The following is a 21,675-nucleotide window of genomic DNA, read 5'->3' on the forward strand; positions in this document are numbered from 1 at the left end:
ATGATTTTAAAAGTACCTTTGAAAAAGCTAGTAACTAATAACCTGATGGCTGTTTTCAAGGCATTCCTGTGAAGGGTGAAGGCAGATGATGACAAGATATCAGCTAAGTATCAAGTGCAAGAAGGAGGTCAGGTTTCTGTTGGTGGCCTTTATTTGGAGTAATGCTGAGCAGCAACAGCCCTGAGTAGCCTGAAAATGCATAAGGGGGTGATGTGGACCTGGAGGCGAATCTCATCACCATAATCATGAAGAGCTAAACAATGGGCACTTTTGCATCCTTACATCGGCCTGCAAGCTTAAATCACTCTCATAAAACTCAAGGTCATGAACCTTAGCGACCATCTAGTTCAGTCTCCTCACTTTACAAGTTTAAGGAACTGAGCTTCAGGGTTTCAGGGAGGCCAAGTAGCCCACCAAAGTCCATCTTGCTTTGGAGAAGGATATTGAACAGGCTGACATGGCCCAGGGACATTTATCAAAAGCAAAAAAAAAAAAAAAAAAGTTCACTCGAACTACCTTGGACCTAACTAGAGCAAAGAAATCATCCCCAAAGCTACTCTTCAATACAAAGAACCAAAGTATCAGGAAGTAAATAATTAATGAATTTATAGTATAGCTAGTTCTGCTAAAATTTATGAAATAGTCTAATTGAACTTCTTATCTGCTGAACATATTCTTTAGAGTGCATGTAAAATCAATGTATATGATACATATATGTCCCCTTTATAGAAAAGAGTCTAATTTTAGTATTTTAAATAAATGTGGAAGGTATGGCTACTGCCATCTTTGCCTCTGACACAGGGGTGATCATAGTTATGATTTATTTTTTCTCAAATATATGGTCAGAGACACAGTCTCAATTAAGATATTACTCCTGGAGGATAATGAGAGGCACTTTACAACTCTCTGCTTTATGATTCTATTTCCAGAAAGCACAGCGGTGAAAAGTGGGAGCTGTCTCTGATACTAATTTGAAAAACTAATGAAGTTATAAGAACTGTTATTTCTCATAAGTAGCTACCAGCCCTCATTCTCTGCACAGTGTAAAACTGTATTAACATGTACAATTTCAGCCAAGGTGAGAGCTACCGCCACAACCCGCCCTCCGCAATATAACACACACGTTAACTCCTTCTCCCACCACTGCCACCATCTTTCTGAGGACGAGGTTTATAAAATGTTATCTCAATTCTCAGGCATCTGGAATTTTGTCCCACTCTCAAAGAAATGTTCTTTCCATTCCCTATAGCTGTCTTTTCAAAATTTTCAACTACTTTTGCTCCTTGCAACCAATTTGATCCTGAAAAATATATGTAAACTGGGTTTTTAGAAATGAAATCATTTAAAAAATGCTCAAGGGCTACTGAAAAGAATTCCATTTCTGTAAATGGAATGATCACTCTGCAATTTACCTTTGGTAAAATCCTAATTTTCGTATGTCATGCTTGTTTAAAATGATACAGACCTGTTCAGATTTCCTCAAGGGGATAAAATCAACATTAATTATTTCTATCCCATTTCAGTTGAAAACTTCCTCTAGAATAGAAAGCAAAAATTTAAAACTATTTTGCAGGGTCTGTCTTAGATTCTTTCAATCTGTACCGATCAAACATTCCAGAAAGCAGAAATCCTCACTGTCAAAGCCTTGGTGGGCTGTGTCTGAATCCCCTGAACTCTCATAGAGGTAGATTTTTTTTTTTTTTTTTTTTTTTTTTTTTTTTTTTTTTGCGGTACGTGGGCCTCTCACTGCCGTGGCCTCTCCCGTTGCGGAGCACAGGCTCCGGACGCGCAGGCCCAGCGGCCATGGCTCACGGGCCCAGCCGCTCCGCGGCATATGGGATCCTCCCGGACCCGGGCACGAACCCGTATCCCCTGCATCGGCAGGCGGACTCTCAACCACTGCGCCACCAGGGAGGCCCAGAGGTAGATTTTTATTCTGTATCTGTACGTCCTTCCATTCCCCGTGCCACTAAGTCCCTGCCCTCAGGACCTTATAGTTTACAGAGTACAATACAAAATTTGAAATTGTCATCAGGGTTCTGAAGGAAGAAGCAAGGATTTGACAGACAGATGGAGGCTGGAGGCTTTGTATGGGATGGGGTGGCTCCATCGACTCTGAACCAAAGGACCTAATCAAATTTGGGCACAAGGACATTAAAAGCCTCCAAGGGGGCAGGTTCAATTAGGGCCTTCTGGCCCTCCTGCTCACCGGAAGGGAGTATCAGACACAAGGCAGGTAAAAAGCATTACCAAATACCTATTCCATGCTCACCCTAGGACCGAATGTGTTGTGGTAGGAACGATTAGGAACTATGCCCCATCCTTTGTTTTGGTATCACTAGCATAGGAAGAAGCCCCTATATAGCTACATCCCAGAATAGCTTCCAAAGATATCAAGGATTTGGGGACCCTTTCAGCCCAGCGAGCAGAACCTCATGATTCAAAGCTCCAGGGGCATTTTCCACGTGGGTCTGTGGGGAACAGAAGGACTCATGAGGGTTCAGCAGGGACAAGGCCTGGAGGGGCTACGTGGGCAGCATGAGAGAAAGACTGTTAGATGAAAAGACTTTTCATAGATGAAAAGTCTAGTACCTTGTACAGGAGAGTGTAAAACTGGCTAGTATTCCTTGCAAAAATAGGATAATCACTGTTCAGGACCAACTTTGAAGGCATATTAGTGAGTGCCTCCCTTCCTGTAGCCTGCTGCTACGTCATTCTTGAGGTATTACTTAGTATTTTCATCAGAGGATGTGAGATGGATTTGAGAATAGGTTTATAAGTAGAATTATTTGGGTGAGGTAACTAGTCCTCTCAGACAACCAGTGAACTGGTCCACAGAAGTGGGATGAAGTTCAGTAAAAATAACACAGGACAGAAGAATGGCAGACTGCAGGCATAGGTGGATCGCAGGAAAGACAACCCCCATGGCGGACTACAAAGTGAACGTGCATCACACGGGTCTACTTATCAGATCTAATCACAGTGTTGTTTTCATGTTTTGGATCTACATTTAAAATAAGACTCCAGAAAAGTTACAAAACTTATTTGTAAAACTTAAAACAGCTCTCATAGGAACAGCCAGAGGAATTTAAGTGGCATAATTCCCTACGAACACATGAATCTTTGAAGGATGAAACAACCAGCCTGTAGTTGTTGCTCATCTCCAAAAAGGATGAGATGCAAGGACATGGATTGAACTACACAGCAAGTCTGGTTACGCGAACTACATAGAGAGGGCTGGATGATGAATGCTATTAAAATGTATTCCAGGGCTTCCCTGGTGGCGCAGTGGTTGAGAATCTGTCTGCTAATGCAGGGGACACGGGTTCAAGCCCTGGTCTGGGAGGATCCCACATGCCGCGGAGCAACCAGGCCCGTGAGCCACACTACTGAGCCTGCGTGTCTGGAGACTGTGCTCCGCAACAAGAGAGGCCGCGACAGTGAGAGGCCCGCACACCGCGATGAAGAGTGGCCCCTGCTCGCCGCAACTAGAGAAAGCCCTCGCACAGAAACGAAGACCCAACACAGCCAAAAAAAAAAATTAATTAATAAACTCCTACCCCCAACATCTAAAAAATATATATATAGTCCTTGCTATCATACTTATATTAGCACCTTCATTAAAAAAAAAAAAGTATTCCACATTTTCCACGACTAGGAGAAGAATATACTTAGTATATTTTATTTTATTTTATTTATTTATTATTATTATTTTTTTGCAGTACGCGGGCCTCTCACTGTTGTGGCCTCTCCCGTTGCGGAGCACAGGCTCCAGACACGCAGGCCCAGCGGCCATGGGTCACGGGCCCAGCCTCTCTGCGGCATGTGGGATCTTCCCGGACCGGGGCACGAACCCGTGTCCCCTGCATCGGCAGGCGGACTCTCAACCACTGCGCCACCAGGGAAGCCCATACTTAGTATATTTTAAAGCTGAATGGGATCTTATAAATAATCTAACCTTATCCTATGGAAGCCAGGTCCCTCAAGATGCTCCAATGAAGAAAGAGTTCCAAAATCTAGTAAGTTTGGTAAACAATATATATTATATCACTCTCTTTGGAGAGTTACAATCCATGGTATCACATTTAAGGCCCCAAGAAGTCTTACAGGGAAAAAAATTAACTTTATTTAACCCAGAATTTCCCAAACTTAAGCTTGATTGTCAGAAATTGTAACATCTGAATAATTTTCTCGTTCCTTGGAACCACCTTGGGATCTTCAAATCTAGCCCAACCCCCTCATTTTACATTTGAAGAAACAGTTATATGACCCAAATCTGACTAGAGTTGGGCAGTGGCAGAAACGGGACTTACCCCATTCCACTACATTTCTTATATTCTGTTGATGTCAATGAAATAAAGCTGGAAGTCAAGAAATAGGGTGTTTCCCTTTTTTTTTTGTTGTTGGTCTGGAGTCTTTGCTTTCTCATATTATCTCCATTAAAAGAAAGAAAAGCAATTAAATGTGAGAGAGATCCTAACTGAAAAATACGAGCCACGTTTTTTAACTTGTTGGAGCACAGTAAAGCCTGCAAAAATACCAGACAAAGATAAAATATTATTGTAAAACAAACTAGAAGTATAAATGTTAAATTGATGCTCTGCCCCTCTTTCACTTAAAGGGTTTATTACATAGATTTTTCTCTTCCTTTTGAACAATTCCACGTGTTCTACACTACTATTCGTCAATGAAATATACCTATGTTTTGGTCAGTGGTGGTTTCCACCTACTCAGCATCACTGCCTAACTTCCTTAGGTTAAAAACCAAACAACAATAACAAAAACGTTGAAGAACTCCTCTTTCCTTATTCCATGCAGTCTTGGTGGGGTTGTCAGTCAAGGTGCTCTTCATTCTTTCCAAAGGAAAGGCATATATGCCAAATTCCTTTTCCCAGGAATCTGAATCCTGAGTAGACTGATCCAAGGAACGGAGGAATGTTAGAGTTGAGGAAATCCAATGGTTGGGTCTTGATGAGATAATTCTAATTATTTACTTGTTTCTATGTTCTAGATCCCCAGCATTGCCTCGGTTTCTGTCCATCCCGAGGTCTTCAGTTGAAATAATCTCTTTAGTAGGGAAAGAATTCTTTTTTTGTTTAAGTTCGCTAGAATTGATAAAAATTGTTTACAAGTGGAAACCCTTAATGAATATAGTACTCATCTATGGGGTACATTGCAAATGGATGAGGGACATTATCAAATATTCATCATTATTATAAGGGTCACGCAGTTGGAGATGAATTTTTCCGGAAAGAGAGTGGATATAAAAATGAAATTTAAGGGTGATGGGTAAAAATATAGCTGCTCATATTCTAAGATTAGATAGGCATTTTGTTTATTTTATCTATAAACAAGGCTTGCCACAATTTAAAAAATATGGGTCAGGTGATATAATCCTTGGGTTCCTTATTGATTAATCTGTTTCTGATGGTGGAAAGAATTAAGAATCAAGTTGGAAGACACCAACTTGTCTTCATTGTATAATTTTATCAAGGAGATGACAAGCCATGCATTTCAGAGACGCCTTGAACTGAAGTGGAATGTACAGTAAAATACAGATTTCCTCAAATAAATTGCCAAAACCATTCATCTTTATCTAAGGACCCATAATAACAGTTTGTTCTCAGTAGCAGGCAGGGGAGGGAGAGAAAATGTCTTCCAGAAAGCACTTTGGCAGTCAATCTGGTTGATAATAAAACTTGATGAAACATCTGTGATTAATATTAATTCTAATTCTTCCTTTAATGGATAATTGTGAAAAAGATAATTTATCCCATTTCATTTAGACTACAGCTGAGTTTTTCAGTTTAGGAAAAGAACATTTCTCCATATTTCTCAGGTATGAGACTCTATGGGGGAAAAAACAGGTGCATAAAACCTGCTAATGGTGAAGCAATTTTCTAGTTAGCCCTGGAAAATATTTTGAACAAATTCAACTGACCACTGCAGACTTGGACGTGATCCAAAGAATGGTTCTCTAAGTGACAGGCTGGTATTTCTGCATCTTTACCCTTGTAGAATATTCTAAATGAACCACAGTGAACGAATTTAATACATTTTGGTCATATTTGATCCTGCAAAGAGTGTGAGAAAAATGCTCTTGTGAGTAAATGACAGTCAGCTATTTCCGACCACCAGTGTATTTCAAACTAGATGATGAGAGGAACTATTTTTGACACAAGTAGATGTATAATTTAAAGTACCCATAAAAACTTGTCATGGTAGCTACCATTAATTTTGACAGAAACTCGGAAAGTAACTAATTGCCTTTCAAATATCAATATTAAGAATACCATTTATTAAACTAGCACTTTAACTCATTTATATATGGAAAACTTGAGGCAAGGCATCAAGACCCAGATCTCCTCATTTTCATCTATTTTTCTGCACTTAATAGTATTTTTAAAAGGAACCTATTAAATAATGGTCTTATTTTCTAAGAATCAGAACATATTATATGGTTAAAAACATGATTGCTGTCTAACTCTATAAGTAGTAAATAGTGATTAAATATACATCACTGTTGACCTTTAATCAAAACCAAATCATGGCTCCATTTAGATATAGTCCTTTTTCATCAGACTCTAACTGAACATCAGGGAGAAGAAAACATAAACTGACAAGCACGAAAGGTCACAGACAATAGGTACCCACTTCTTTAATGTACCTTCCCAAAACCTCGTGTTATATAAATAGAATATTACAGGAACTACTCACTATTCTTTCCTTCCTCCCCAGGCACACATTTTCCTTCTAAACTCTTGGTCCAAAATGAATATTTCTTATCACTTGATATCATGCCTGTTTCCTCTCTATTTTTACATGGCTTTCTGATTCTTATCCTCACTTAACAAAGTCTACCACTTTGTAAAAGGAACTCATTTTATAACAAAAATTTTTAGAGTTGTATAAGACATACAAAACCCTCCAAAGGGTTACCTAGTTCTTCTTTGCAGCAGCCTGGTGAAATTGTATCTTATTTACAGATGAAGCAAATGAGACAGTTTGCTTTGTGAGGCAGAGGAAAAATTTGTTAGGACCCTGGTGAGTGAGCTGACTCCCAGAATCTTAGTTTATCTTAGTCTTTACCGTAGACTAGGACTAGCATGGTCTCTCTCTGACCAGAGTTCCCCAGTTTAAACAAATATTCATATAACAAAGACTGCCTTTTCTCAACACTGATGCTGCTGTTCCATTCACTCAAATCCTCCAATACCCACTTCTTCTATGTCTTGAATTCAGACCCATCTACTCCCACTTTAAGCCAATGTTCCCAAAGTGTGGCACGAAATCACCTTCAGGGGAAATTTCTCGAGGGCTTGTTAAAAATGAAATTCCCTACTGCAACCTAATAAAATTGAATGAGTCAGACTTCCTGGGAGAGGGTTCCAAGAATCTGCATTTTTACCCCCCTATGCAGGTGGGTCACTAAAGTTAGGACAGTATCTTAAGCCCTGAGACCTGAATTCCACCTTGCCTGTCAAATCAGCACTTCACATCTTTAGCGTCTTCCTTTTGACGCAATCTTCTTTTTTTTTTTTTTTTATGGACAGTGTCAATCTTGTGATTTACTCCTTTTTTTGCTATCATTTTCATGGATACATTTTTCTCATATTGGACTATGAGCTCCCGGAGGAAAAAAATTACATCGAGTACTTTCTATTGTTGCCCTATGGTGTCTGCTACATTGGCCTGATGGGTAAACACAGCTCAGTGAGAACTGAAGGGTTGACTAATGAGAAAATAGTACATAATACTGAAGTATATCCTTCTGTAGCCACTGTAGATTTTCTACAAATTTAATGTTGTACAAGTACTGACAGCCTAAGTGAAGTTTAACAAATGGATTTGTATAGCATTTTTAATATAAATATTTTAGGAAATAACTACAATAAATCTTCTAAAATGGACTTTAATAAACTACCACATCATATCAAAAGGCCAGAAATTCAGCTATTTGATTAATAATCCAGCAAATGTTATTGATTTAGCAATTTCACTTAACAGAAACATCATAAAAACCTATGCAAAAAACAAACACCCTAAAACTCTGCAGCAATGGCAACGAAGCTGAAGGCAATATAGAAACAATAGAAATTGAAGTAAAGGGTATTTATATCTCTGAGATGAGAATAATTTTTTCATAAGTATCGGTAGTATTTATGGAATAAGCTTCCAAACATTACTTGCGATTCAGGGAAAAGAGCTAAGAGCATGAACGCTGAAGTTGGGATGCTCAACTCTGGCCATTGCCACACACGGACAGTGTGATTTTTGACAAGTTATTTGACCAGTCTGTGCTTTGGCTTCCTCACCTGTAAAATGGGACTCACTGCTATATTTAAAATGGATAACCAATGACCTGCTGTACAGCACAGGGAATGCTGCTCAGTATTCTGTAACAACCTAATTGGGAAAAGAATTTGAAAAAGAATACATACATGTATATAACTGAATCACTTTGCTGTACACCTGAAACTAACACAACAATGTTAATCAACTATACTCCAATACAAAATAAAAAGTTAAAAAAAATATCTGGGTGCTGCACACGGCTGGCTGCTGCGATTCCTGAACCTCATTCTAAAGATTTCAAATGCTGTAAGTTCTCCAAGTGGCTCTTCTTCTCATAGAATCTCTACTCCTTTTTCTTGAATTTGAAAAAATGTGTAATAACCAAGTCTGTGAAAAACTCGTGGATTTTAAATAACAACGACAGCAACAGCAAGTACAACTAATAATAATAGAAACAGTAATTGCAGCTGCTGTGCTGCTTAAGGATGTGCGAAGGCAACAGGCAATCCCCAGCGTGTCATGTTAACAAGCTGCGATGTTGAGACAGTCACCAGGCTTTGCGTAATATCCACCAATGCCTACAATGTGCTACTGATTCTGTTCATCAAATTTAAACCTCTGAAAAATGACTCAGGGTACCAAAGAGACACAGACTTCCAATAGTCTCACTAATCATTAAATGTCTTCATTCCAACTGAAGCAGGCATGCTTTTATTTTATTATGTCATCATGTTCTGACCCCACAGACCACTCAATAGGGCTCTACTTTGTTTTAAAAATCCATGAACATCCTAGTATGTGAGTCTCAGGGATAGGTTGACATGAAACATCCCTCTATACATCACATTAGCCATTTTTAGAGCTGGGTCTGCCTTGAGTTCCAGGGTATAGGTAGGACTTACCTAATCACTTGCCAAGGGTGCTTCAAATCTCTCTCCTTTTAACTTCTTTTAAAATATTTATTATAAAAAATATTTATTATGATACAAGTGAATAACAAGTTTAGACTTGGAATCAAACTGCATGGGTTCAAATCCTGACTCCACTGCAAACTACAGGATCTCAGGCAAGTTACTTAACCACTCTCAGCCTCAGTTTCCTCATCTACACAATGGGGATAATAACAGTACCCACCTCACAGATGAGAATTCAATGAGTTAAAACAAGTAGAGTGTTTGATACAGTGCCTGGCACATAGTAAACTTGCAATAAATGCTAAATCACATCATTATGATTACCACGGGGAGCATTATTGTTAGGGGAGCAGTTTTCAGGCAATGTATGATTAAGCCTTTAGCAAAAGGATGCTTTTTTACTCCCCTATGCAGGTTGGGCACTAAAGTTAGGATAGTATCTAAGCCCTGAGACCTGAATTCCACCTTGCCTGTCAAATCAGCACTTCACATCTTTACTGTCTTCCTCTCGACACAATCTTTTTTTTTTTTATGGAAAAAAAACCCCCAGAAAACTCTGAACTGACCTTTATTTAATCATTACAATATTCATTACGTGGTCTCAAAATTGACCAAACTGAACTGCCCCTGCCCCTGGTGTATATAGCAAGATCTTTAAGCAATCTATTAAAAGTAAAAAAAAAAAAAAAAAAAAAAAAAAAAATCACCTGTCATATATTTGGCATCTATTTTTACTCTCCTTGTTTAGATTTATTCCTTAAAAATGAGGCCTACAATAGAGCAAGAAGTTCTGAATTCAAGGCTGAGGACCCACTGAAATGGTTAAAGCAAAACATACAGGGAAACCTCATCAATTCAGATTTTAGTCAGAGCCTGTGATGATGTATTTAGGGAGAAAATTGACTTTGAGAAACTTTTGTTAAAAATAAGTCTGAAAGGGCTTCCCTGGTGGCACAGTGGTTAGGAATCCGCCTGCCAATGCAGGGAACACGGGTTCGAGCCCTGGTCCGGGAGGATCCCACATGCCGCGGAGCAACTAAGCCCGTGGCCACACTGCTGAGCCTGCGCTCTAGAGCCCGTGAGCCACAACTACTGAAGCCCACACGCCTAGAGCCCGTGATCCACAATAGGAGAGGCCACCGCCATGAGAAGCCTGCGTACGGCAGCGAAGAGTGGCCCCTGTTCGCCGTAACTAGAGAAAGCCTGAGTGCAGCAACGAAGACCCAAGGCAGCCAAAAATAAATAAATAAATTTATTTTTTAAAAAGTCTGAAAAAGACAGTTTACATTAGAATCCAGATATTGGAGCTACTAAAATTTGGGCAGGTTCAAATTAAAAACAATATATATTCTTTCTTAATGACTCAGAGACATTGTTTTTAAAGATTTGGCTGTAAATGGGAGTGCTAACTATAAACTAAAACTTACCTAACATGAATGTAGATAAAACTAGTTGGAAATATTGCACATCTCTGAAAATAGTAAAATGAAAAAGATATTGTAATTCCAATTTCTAACAATAATAGACTGGCTGGCTATTCTCCAATTCATGATATTTTACTTTTGGGGCTCAGAATGAATTAATATTTTGTAAAGCTTTAAATTTTAAAACTAAACCTGGATATAGGCCATCTATTAAAGTTCTCTTCCTAACGTGGACTTTCTACAACCTGCCTAAAAATATTTGATGGGAAGGAAGCCTGTTGCCAAAGTCCACATATTTCCCCCATTAAACAGAGGTGAGCCATATCCCCAGAAACCATATTTCAAGCCCACAGGATACTCATGAACTAAAATAATGAATGATAACGTCTCGTTCTCTGCATTAATATTAAAGAAAAGAGAAAATAGAAAACTTTATAGCCACTATCAGCCCTCTGGACCATAAATCTCAAGCTTTGAGAATTGCTTCCCAAAAGGGTAGGGAGTGGGGATGAGTTGTGAGAGAGCTTTGGAGCCTAGAGATATTTTTTAGCAAGCCAGCAAAGCACTGACACAAATTTCTACATATCTCTGGCTGTGAAAAGTCTCATTTGTGGTGATTTATATTTCCTCATAAAGAACTCTGTAGATAATATAAGCCTGCTGTGAGGCTGTCTGACAACTTTCAAACTGAGAGTTACACGACCGTTCTGTTAAAATAGAGCACGAATAGATGAGTGGGAAAATCTGTAGAAACAGTATTTCTTCTGACGAAAGGCCAAAATACTGTTCTTCCAGCATGCACAATGTTGACAGAGTCACCTTTCACTCTGTGTGCATGCTTCATGGATAATATTTTGGTCATCTATATGAGGAAATACTATTTTTTTCTGAAGATTGACTATGCATTTCATGTGTGCATGCTTGTGTTAATTTACAAAAAAATGACACTTAGACATCATCACACTGGAGTACAGTTGCCTTAATAAGTTACTAAGGGAAACACAGAGAATCCCACGCTGACAACCCAAAGTCAATGGAGTATAAACACTGTTATTCCAAGTGTCACTGGCATGTTATTTCCATTTCTCCTGGCATCTGCTCTATGTAACACTGCACATACACATGATACAGCAGCTCATTAAACTGCTTTCAGTTAACTCTGAAACCAAATTAGTACATTACTTGTTTATAAGGCTGAGAATTACCGCTTCCCTGTGAAATTACACAGTTAATCAGGTGCGTTTTTTCTCAGCAATGCAGCCACTTCTGACATTTAGGGATTAAAAAGAACAGTCCTTTCATTTGTTTCCACATCAGCATTTAGTCGCAGTGGGGTAAAAGGAAGCAAAAGGTGACATAATTGCTTCCTCCCCCTTAGGAGGTCAGAACTCTACATGTTCCCTCCATCTTGTAATGTAGCATTTTAAACTCTTAAAAGGAACACAGAAATTATTTTGTTTTTGAACTTATCTGAGTGTGGCAGCCTTTGAACAATTCGAGCAAAGGGGAAGAATTCTTATGAGTCTTCTGTTTCTTATGGCTGACACCATGAATTGCCAGCAAGCCCCAATTATTCAATAGGTTTTAAGGCTCCCTTTGCAAACTTTAAGAACAGTCCTGAAGTCAAAATCTATTAAGCAGTGATGTTTGCCCCAGTTTCCTTTTTCACAAACCCAGCATTCATTTCTCTGATTCTTTTTAACAGTATCTCATCCTTTAGTCATTTAATAGGGCATGCATTTCTTTTTAAAATTCTCCCTACTTGATCAAATGATACTGCCCAAAATTTTAAAAATAATAAAGTGTTTTAAAACATCCTTCGTTCCTATTAATTGCCTCCTCCACCTTTTTTTTTTTTTTTTTTTTTTTTTTTTGCGGTATGCCTCCTCCACCTTTGATTTCACTCAGACTCTGTGAAACACACCAGGTGAAGCATCTGTGCTCTAGACGTGCCTGAGCTGACACCCGGCCTTCCCGTTCAGAAGGTTAACAGGGTACCTGGCAATAAACAACCATTTTCATAAGGGAAACCTACAGTTAACACAGAAAAATATCCTGAAGTCTCTAAATATCCTCTTTTATGTTCTTTATCCTTCATTTAATAGCCCTTGAAATCCATTCAAGCTTTCCTAAAAGATGGCAATGGACAACTTGAAACCGACACAATTCTCTAAACTCATTCTTTAAATAAAAAGGTGCATTCTTGCAGGTTCACTAAAGACCACTGGAAGTATACGAAGGGAATAGAATGACTATTTTCAGACAGAAATTTGATATAATCCCAGACAAACGTCTAGTGTCTAAGTAGAGAAAAACTATTTCATTGTTTGTTAAAATTTTTTTTAAACTTAAGAAAAACCCTAAATTTTGGCAATTAAGATATACTCTGGGGCTTCCCTGGTGGTGCAGTGGTTGAGAGTCTGCCTGCCGATGCAGGGGACACGGGTTCGTGCCCCGGTCCAGGAAGATCCCACATGCCGCGGAGCGGCTGGGCCCATGAGCCATGGCCGCTGAGCCTGCGCATCCGGAGCTTGTGCTCCGCCACGGGAGAGGCCACAACAGTGAGAGGCCCGCGTACCGCAAAAAAAAAAAAAAAAAGGAAAAGAAAAGATATACTCTGTATCTGAGCAATTACTATTTGATGTCTGTGCCGTATTCATTCTTTTCCACTTTAGAAAATATTAAAATTTGTCAGTTTCCTAACACTGCCCTTCAACTCCCTTCTCTGTTAATATAAATATGCATCACTCAGTACCATGCTCTGACTCTACATACCTAAAAAAATGCAGGAGGTGAATTAGTATTTGACCACAGCCCTGGAAATTTCAGTTATAAGCCCCTTGAATCTCAGCTGAAGTATGTGCTAGAACCTTTAATGCTAAAATAAGACTCCAGTAATCAAAAACATTTTTCGATAATAAAAGCAAAATGCACACACACGTTGAAGCAAATATTGAGTTGTTCATTTTAATAAAGTACATTGTACTTACAGGTCACCTCCCCTGCAAGAGTAAAAGACTATGAAAGATGAAAAAGATTACCTCCTGCTTTGATAAATATGCTGTTTTGATACTCTTCTATTTCAATAAGAGCAACTCAGAAAAAAGGCAGATTCATGTGAACTGTCAAGACCAAAATAATTCTTAATGTAGATTACTAAAGTAAGCTGCTGAAAAACCAGACATCTAAAGGGGGATGAAGACTTCCTTAGGCATATGTAAAACTGGCGTAATATTCCTTCACAGTATAGGGCATGGGCTTAAAACGTGAATTTTTATGAGGCATTTATGAGGTTTTCTTTTACTAAACTAAAATATCAATCAGGGCTATTCAAGTTGCTGTAACTTGAAAGGGTGAAAAATTTGGGGGATGTCGATTATTGAAGTTATCTTTTTGGTGGTCAATTGGTCCTTTAAAAATATTTCTTTAATTGAGCCTTGGAAATAAGAAAGATTGTGATAATAAACTATTATTATATACCCATTTTACAGATGAAGAAAGTGAGGCTTGGTGAGGTTAAGTTACCCAAAGTCACATAGCTATTAAGAGTATAGATGAGGGATTTGAGCCCAAAGGTGCATTCACCAGAGTCTGTGCCTTTTTTTTAAACCATGATCCACTCTCTCCTTTGATGCAATGTATCCCGCTCTCCTTTGATATAATCCCCAGCATATGAGCAAAAAATGTTACTAAGAAACTAGGGAACTGCTGCAGTGGGTGCAGCAAAACCTAATGCTTCTAATTTATCTGCTTGTCTCAAACAGTATCATCTAAGAAAAATTTTAATTGCTTTTTCTATTTGGTTTACTATTACAGTGTTTATTCATTCAACAAATACTCAACAACTCTTCTATGTGCTGTTTTCTACTATTTTTTTCACTTAAAATATACAGTTTTAAATCAACATTATGGTTAAGCAAATTTTCCACATTATAGAGAGCTTGACTGATTTTAGAAACACTTGTGTGAGAAACTGCACTCTAAGTTCCAAACAACTCACCTGTAAATAAGCTTTTGGAACATATCCCGTTGGCAAGTGAAGCACTTTCTTTATATTAGTATTCTCTGGATTTACTGAATATTCTTACACTTCTTAAAGGATACTCAGTAACCATCTTATACAATCAAATGGTTTCTGAAGCTGATCTTGATCATTTCAATAAGATATCTCTTCAGAATTTAGGTTTCTTATTTTGTCAGTTTTAAAAACTGTGTAGTAGATATTAAAATTACTTCACAGTTTAAGACTGTAAGTTTTAAAGTATACAAAGCAGAGAATTAGCAGTTAACCACATACATTCAAGTATGCACTGAAGAATGATGCCCACAGAAACATAAACTGTCCTCATGATTTTCTTTCTAATTAAAAAAAATATGTATACCAAAAAGACTGGAGCAGAAAGTTTCAGCTCCTTGAAAGTTCTTTTCATTGATGAGATTTTTTAGGATTAATTCTAACTTCAAGGAAATGGACATTTTCCAGCTCCATACTTACATCACCATGTCAATTATGACGGAGTAAAACTAAAGCATCATGGGTATTCAAGTTTACTTGCCAATAAGCTTAGGAAGAGTATTCCCTAATAATCTCCCAGAAACTCCTGGATTCCATCTGAGCACTATGACTATAAACTATCTTTACTCCAAGTATCTTCTTTTGAAGGAGATCAGCTATACCTTAGATGTGGCAAATGCTAGAAGAATTCTCTGCCTTTTTAGTATCATTTTTAAAAAATGACATCTGTCTTCCTTATTGTAGGTCTCTCATTAAAAAGCACTCGTTTCCTGAATTGAGTGTGCAATCATAATTTAGTCTGGATGCTGACTATTCAGTGGATTTAAGAAGAATTTCTTTGAAAGTAGAACTTTTCTGAAGTTATTGTATTAAAAAGGTCAACCATCTGGGAAGATACAGTTGGGATGGAAGAGTATCCTTTGGAGAGCTGAAAACGTAAAAATGTGTTTAAAATGTATCTTGCACTACCTGATTTGGGGTTCCAGTAGAGTTTATAAAGTAATATTCTCTAAACAGTAGTGCTAATAATTTGTAATCTTTTTTTAATACAAAATACATTTTTTTCTTTTTAAGCATATAAGACCTAGGACCTTATCTCTTCACTTCCTTTTAGTTGTTTACTCAATTTCTTCTCAGATTAGCTACATACTTCTTGTTTGTGTGAACTTTTTTCAAGTTACCTAACTTTTCTGTGCCTCAGTTTCTCCACCTGTAAAATGGGAAATAAGAACAGTACCTCACAGTGCTGTTTTGAGAACCGTAGGGTATTTAGAACAGTGCCTGGAACAGAGTGAGTGCCACATAAACACTAGTGAGCCTTACTTATTGATCATCTACTACATGCCAAACAATATAATAGAGGGCATACAGCAGAAATAGCCATGAACAAACCACCATAAATATATAATGTGATTAAGTACTTGAATGAAAATAAAGCAGAGTTAAGAGTGTAGAGAATGGTACAGATATTATCTTTATATAGGGAGGTCAGAAGAGCCTCTCAGATAAAGATATTTTTTGGCCCAACATAAAGCAAGTGAGAGCAAGGGATGTGGATACCTGGGCCAGTGAGAACCTCAGGCAGAGAGAAGATAAAGAACCAAGGCCTTGATGTCAGGGGGCGCTGGGCAGGTATGATGAACGAGGGGGACAGGGTGGCCAGAATAGAGACAATAGGCAGAGGTGGTAGGAGGAGAAGTCCAAGAGACTGAGGGTGGGGAAGAGAAGAGGACTTGTCTCCGGGGACCTTGTTTGACAGGTTAGAGACTTTGGATTTTGTCTTGGTGAGACAAGAAGTCTCTGGAGGGCTTTGACAGAGAAGTGACATGAGGAGGGGAAACAGATAGGAGCCTGCCACGCTAGTCAAGAAAATGGATGATGGTGGCGTGGATCAGGTGGCCAATGTAGAACTAGTTCAATAATTCTAATATGCTGCTCCACTCTCCATTTTCCTTAAAAATATCCCTTTAACTGGCATTTATTGAACATCTACTAAGTAAGGCTTTGGGCTGGGCCATTTCACAGATGTTAACTCTACCCTAGTGTGCAGACCCTATGATAAAATATATTAAAGCTCCAAGAAAGTTTGAAATCATCTACTGCAACCTCATTATTTTACAGATGTGGAAATAGAAACCCAGAGAGATTAGATGATTTATCCAAAATCATATACCTCGTTAGGTCAAGAGAAGGGCCCAGGACTCAGTTTTCCTTACTTTACAGAAGAGGACATTCAAAATCAGCAGTTCTACTAACTTACGAAGATAACTTATGGTGCCCTTATTTATTCCCCTTTGCATCTTCTGATTTAAAAATAACGACACAGGGCTTTCCTGGTGGCGCAGTGGTTAAGAATCCGCCTGCCAGTGCAGGGGACACGGGTTCGAGCCCTGGTCCGGGAAGATCCCACACGCCACGGAGCAACTAGGCCCATGAGCCACAACTACTGAGCCTGCGCTCTAGAGCCTGCAAGCCACAACTACTGAGGCTGCACTCCAGAGCAACAAGAGAAGCCACCGCAATGAGAAGCCCACGCACGGCAACAGAGTAGCCCCCTCTCTCCACAACTAGAGAAAGCCCGTGCACAGCAACGAAGACCCAATGCAGCCAAAAATAAATAAATAAATAAAATTAAAAATAACGACACAAAACTTCTTTCAAACATGTCCTCATTAGGTTAATGTTTTTGAGAATCATTTCTAAAATGAGAATTTTTGAAGTTTCTAAAATAACTCTTTGCCTTAGGAAGTCTATATAAATGACTCCTGCCATAATCTATTAGACGGGCAGTTCTGCAAATCTATCACTGGTAGAAAAACCACCGACCTTCTCTAGTTATTTTAGTATGCCAATCTCTTACCAAAATGACTCCTGTAGATTAAAAACAGTATCTGTCAGATAGAGAGGATGGGCTCAGTCTGCCTGACCGATAATCGGCAATTCCAACAGCTTAGTACACTGCCTGTTCCCAAGGAAAGGAAGACATGGCATAGAGTCGTTCTTGAGACAAATAAAGGATCTAGAATCGTGAATGGTATTTTATTTTTAATGTAAACAGGAAACTTCATGAGATATTTCCAACTACTGTATTTTCTTAATTTTGTATAACTTGGAGAAATTAAGAAGGAAATAAAGCTCGCTGAAGATAAAGCAGAACTTGATAAGAACACTCCGATTTGTGTCCTGAGTCTAAGTGATGAGGTGGACTTCCTGTTATGAACTATTCCTCTTCCCTCCCCACCCCCAGTTCAAGCTTGTATCTGACTTTCGGTCCTCTGCAGTCACCCCTGAGCTTAAGCCTTCCTCCGGCACCTTGAAGCAGGACCGTCAAAAAGCTATAGCTTTCATTCTTCTCTTGGAAAACTTGGAAGAGATTTTAAGGCCTTGAGGAGCTGAAATATACCCCTGGCCTAGTAAGGACATTTTATAAAGTTGACAAGTGGGCAGTCAGGCTGGCTCCTGAGATCAGCAGTAGGGCTCCGTGTAATGTAATGAGTGCGAAAAGAGCCATTTCCCAATCATCTTGTTCATTCCATGCACATTAGGAAAGAGGAAAATTCAACTGAGGGCCAATTCTCCCCTAAGAATCCTTTAGTTTAATTATGACCACAGTATATGAAATGTCTGTAAGGTGTCCACTCTCAGCAGTGAAAGGAAGAGAGGAAACCCTTTCCCCACTAAAAAAACAGGGAAGGATGCTCTTATGGTTCTAAAACATGGTTGAAAATTCAATTTAACCGATGACCAGGCCACTGCGCTTCTTGTAAATGAACGTCTTTTTGCCGCTAATTTTGTGCTATTTTACCTTTCATTAAAAGAAGTAATTCAGGTTAAACTCAGCTGAACAGCAAAAAGCTCTTGATATTTTGAACAATTACTTTGACAGGAGCCCTTGACAGTTAAATGACTCCGTTAAATGAATGTTATAGAAGACACATAATGATTTTTAGTGAAATATTGAATTTAACCACAAATGAGGAAAAACCAGTCATAAGCACTATGGGTGTATTTGAATAAGAACATCTTGCTTATGAACCTCAATGGATTCTATAATTTCTAATAATCATGCAATCAACTAGTTAGCTGGTGAGTATGTTTCCCATCTTAGTGCCCTCTATTCATTTTTGCTTTTTGCTTTTGTTGCTGTTTGTTAATCCAAGAAACCATGTGAAAATTTTGAAACTGGCAATAATTTCCTCTTACATCAGTATGATATTTTAGAGTTAGGCAATTAATGAGTCTCTGTCTCACAGCTGAAGTCTTCCTTTTTCCTTTTTCTCCTTTGCTGAATGAGATTCTTTCACAAAGTAAAAAATCAGCAAAAGGCAAGAGCCTGCTGCCTGAGAACATGTGAATTCACTGTATGCTAGTGTTTCCTCCATCCTCGGGACTCAATATTCCTTTTCTTATTTTATGGATCGAACGTGAGATACTGTCAAGGCTTTTACATGTTTTTTCATGACTAACGACTGAAATATGTACTGAAATAATAAAACTGGTGCTGTTCAATTTCCTTTTTAAATTCAATTCCAATAGAAGTGAGAGTGCCCTTGTGATGGGGAAATCTGGCTTATTAGAAAACTCTGTTTTCTGGAGAAGACGAGGAGCTGGAAATCCTTGTAGACTTAAAACATGTGGGTGAGGAGAGGTGGGGGAGGACACTGGGATTGAAGAAATGAATCAGAAAACCAGGAACGTTCTTAATCTCGTTTGCCTGGCAGGCGGACGAGCAAGCAGCTCAGCACACTGGGAGGCTCTGCACTTCCTGATTCTTCCAAGCAGGTGAGGTCCAACCTCCCCTACATTCCCACGGCTCCCTGCACGCATCGGCACTCAGCAACTGTCTATTTCCAATTTCACTGCCTACTTAAATGTCTGCTCCCCACTAGACAGTCACTCCTTGAGGACAGGGAGTGTCTTTTCCTCTTGCAATCCCCCAAATTTCGTGATAAGCTGGTCAGTAAATGTACTTTTTTTTTTTTTTTTTTTTTTTTTTAGTAAATGTACTTTTGAACAAAGTACTTTTAACATTTAACTCCTTCAGCTGACAGTCAAAACACGTGGGAAAGGCCAGATAGCTTAACTATCTGATACTAGTTAAACGCAAGTCCAGATACACAGCAAGCTGCCTAAATTAGGTATTTCCTATAACCCTGCTAACTCAACTGTGGTCCATAGACCCAGCAGCAGTGACATCACTGGGGAGCTTTCCAAATACCACATCTCGGGCCCCACCCCAGGCCCCCTGAATCAGAATCTGCGTTATAACAGTGAAGTTTGAGAAGCATTTACCTAGAATACATGACCAGTATGATGCCTGAAGAAGTGATGGTGTGTAAGATGGAGAAAAAACCAAGATACTTCTTCACACTCTTTCCTGTTTAAAGACACAGCTGCTCTTAATAATTGTCTTTTCTCCTTGGTGCAAAGAGAGTATTTATCATCAGCTTGCTGACATTTGCAGGAGTTTTGGCTTTCTCCAACTGAAAATGTGGATGATTGAAAGGATATTGCTGACACCTGAATGAGAAATCCAATGACTCCAAGCTATGTAAATCTAATTATTTCCTTTAATTCTTTTTTCAGGAATCTCTTTTTCTTTTCCTGAGCTTTGGTAGCAATTTTCATTTAAAAGAAATACAAGTCAGCAGTGGTTCACTGAACAGGCTGACACGCAATTTCATAGGGGGAGAGGCGCTGTGTGTTTAATCTAATTTGTGCTCTCAATTCCCAGCTAATGTATCTAGGGATCCTGATGTATGCATGTACAAGGAGACATCTATAACGCAGAGTCCAGCACTCTGCAGTTCTCTGAAGCACGGCAAAAAAATCAGTCTGGGTTCTTACAGCTGCCCTACAACATGATAAATCTTTGTATACTTACAGATGTAGAAATATTCCCGGCCTGGTCTGAATTCAAATCCTAGGGAAAAGGGTGTGAAGAGCTGGAATTTTTCAGAGAACTTCAGTGGTCCATTTGGAGAGTGAGGCCGGTTACATTCCCATCTCTTGAACCCTTTGGAAGTATGGTCGCAGGCACTGTAGCCATCAAAGTTCACCATGTAGAGGACATAACGCTCAGTCTTATCTTCCGGGACTGAGTCCTCATAGTGAGGGCAGAACACGTCCAGGTAGTCATTGATACAGACGTCAATGTGGTAGTCACCCCTCTGAAATCTGTTGGAAGAAGAAAAAGATAGGATTATTCATAGAGGAAAGGCAGCTTCCTGCTTGGAATCAGTGGTTGAACCCATTAATAACGCTCAGGCTAAAGATTTATTATAGTAAGTTTTTATTTGGTGCCATATGATTTGAGGCATGGTTTGAATTGTTGCTGTTCCAAATCTAAATAACAGCATGCCATTTTACAGAGGAATGCTATTACCGTTGTTTCAAAGTACCCTACCAACGGAGTGCTTCACTTTCATTTTAAGTATTAAAGGTACTGATTTGCTGTTTTCCTTTCATTGTTAAAATCAGAGTTTTCATATTTCTAAAATAGTGTTTCATTTAATAAATGTTTTTGAATAAATGAGTAAGAAATTTAAAGAATAAATGAATTGTTTTTGTTATAACTGAGACCATTCTTAATTTCCTATGCAACTGTGGACAATTAGAGTGATAAAATTGAGAGAATTAGAATCATAAAATTTTAAAGCTGAAAAGAAAATTCCTAGAACAACACTTCCACTCTAGAGGAAAATAAAACCCAAAGGCATAATGATGAAGCAATGAGCCACTGAGCTAGACCTGGAACCAAGACTTAGGATCCTAGTTAGGTGTTTCCCTTAGTAAATCTGCTTTTGTCACAAACTCGTTTTAGCCAATCTCTGTTTTGATGCCCTCTCCCTTTCCCTATTAAATTGAAACCATCTAGGTCGAATGACTTTTCTGTCCATTTCTTTCACTTTCATAGGTTGTGTTCTAGGGCTGGACTGAGGGGTAGAGAAAGTAAGAAGTCAGATGAAAACAGCAAAACCACGGCCACTTCATCCTGAAAGAGTTAAAATGTGTGCACACAAACACA

The 21,675-nt window shown here is 38.8% G+C and overlaps 1 protein-coding gene across 2 annotated transcripts in view; it reads right to left on the reverse strand.

Annotated features, from left to right (window-relative positions):
- The window catches only part of EFNA5 (ephrin A5), a 278,081-nt gene that overhangs the window by 26,186 nt on the left and 230,220 nt on the right, over positions 1-21,675 (reverse strand). For both annotated transcript variants that reach the window (XM_081230590.1, XM_081230589.1), the window contains exon 2: positions 20,533-20,825. In XM_081230590.1, coding sequence (XP_081086716.1) covers positions 20,533-20,825 — 293 coding nt within the window. The remainder of the gene's footprint in view (positions 1-20,532; positions 20,826-21,675) is intronic.

This window comes from Mesoplodon bidens (genome assembly GCF_964165515.1).
Source record: "Mesoplodon bidens genome assembly, chromosome: 4".
In the NCBI taxonomy this organism is placed as follows: Eukaryota; Metazoa; Chordata; class Mammalia; order Artiodactyla; family Ziphiidae; genus Mesoplodon; species Mesoplodon bidens.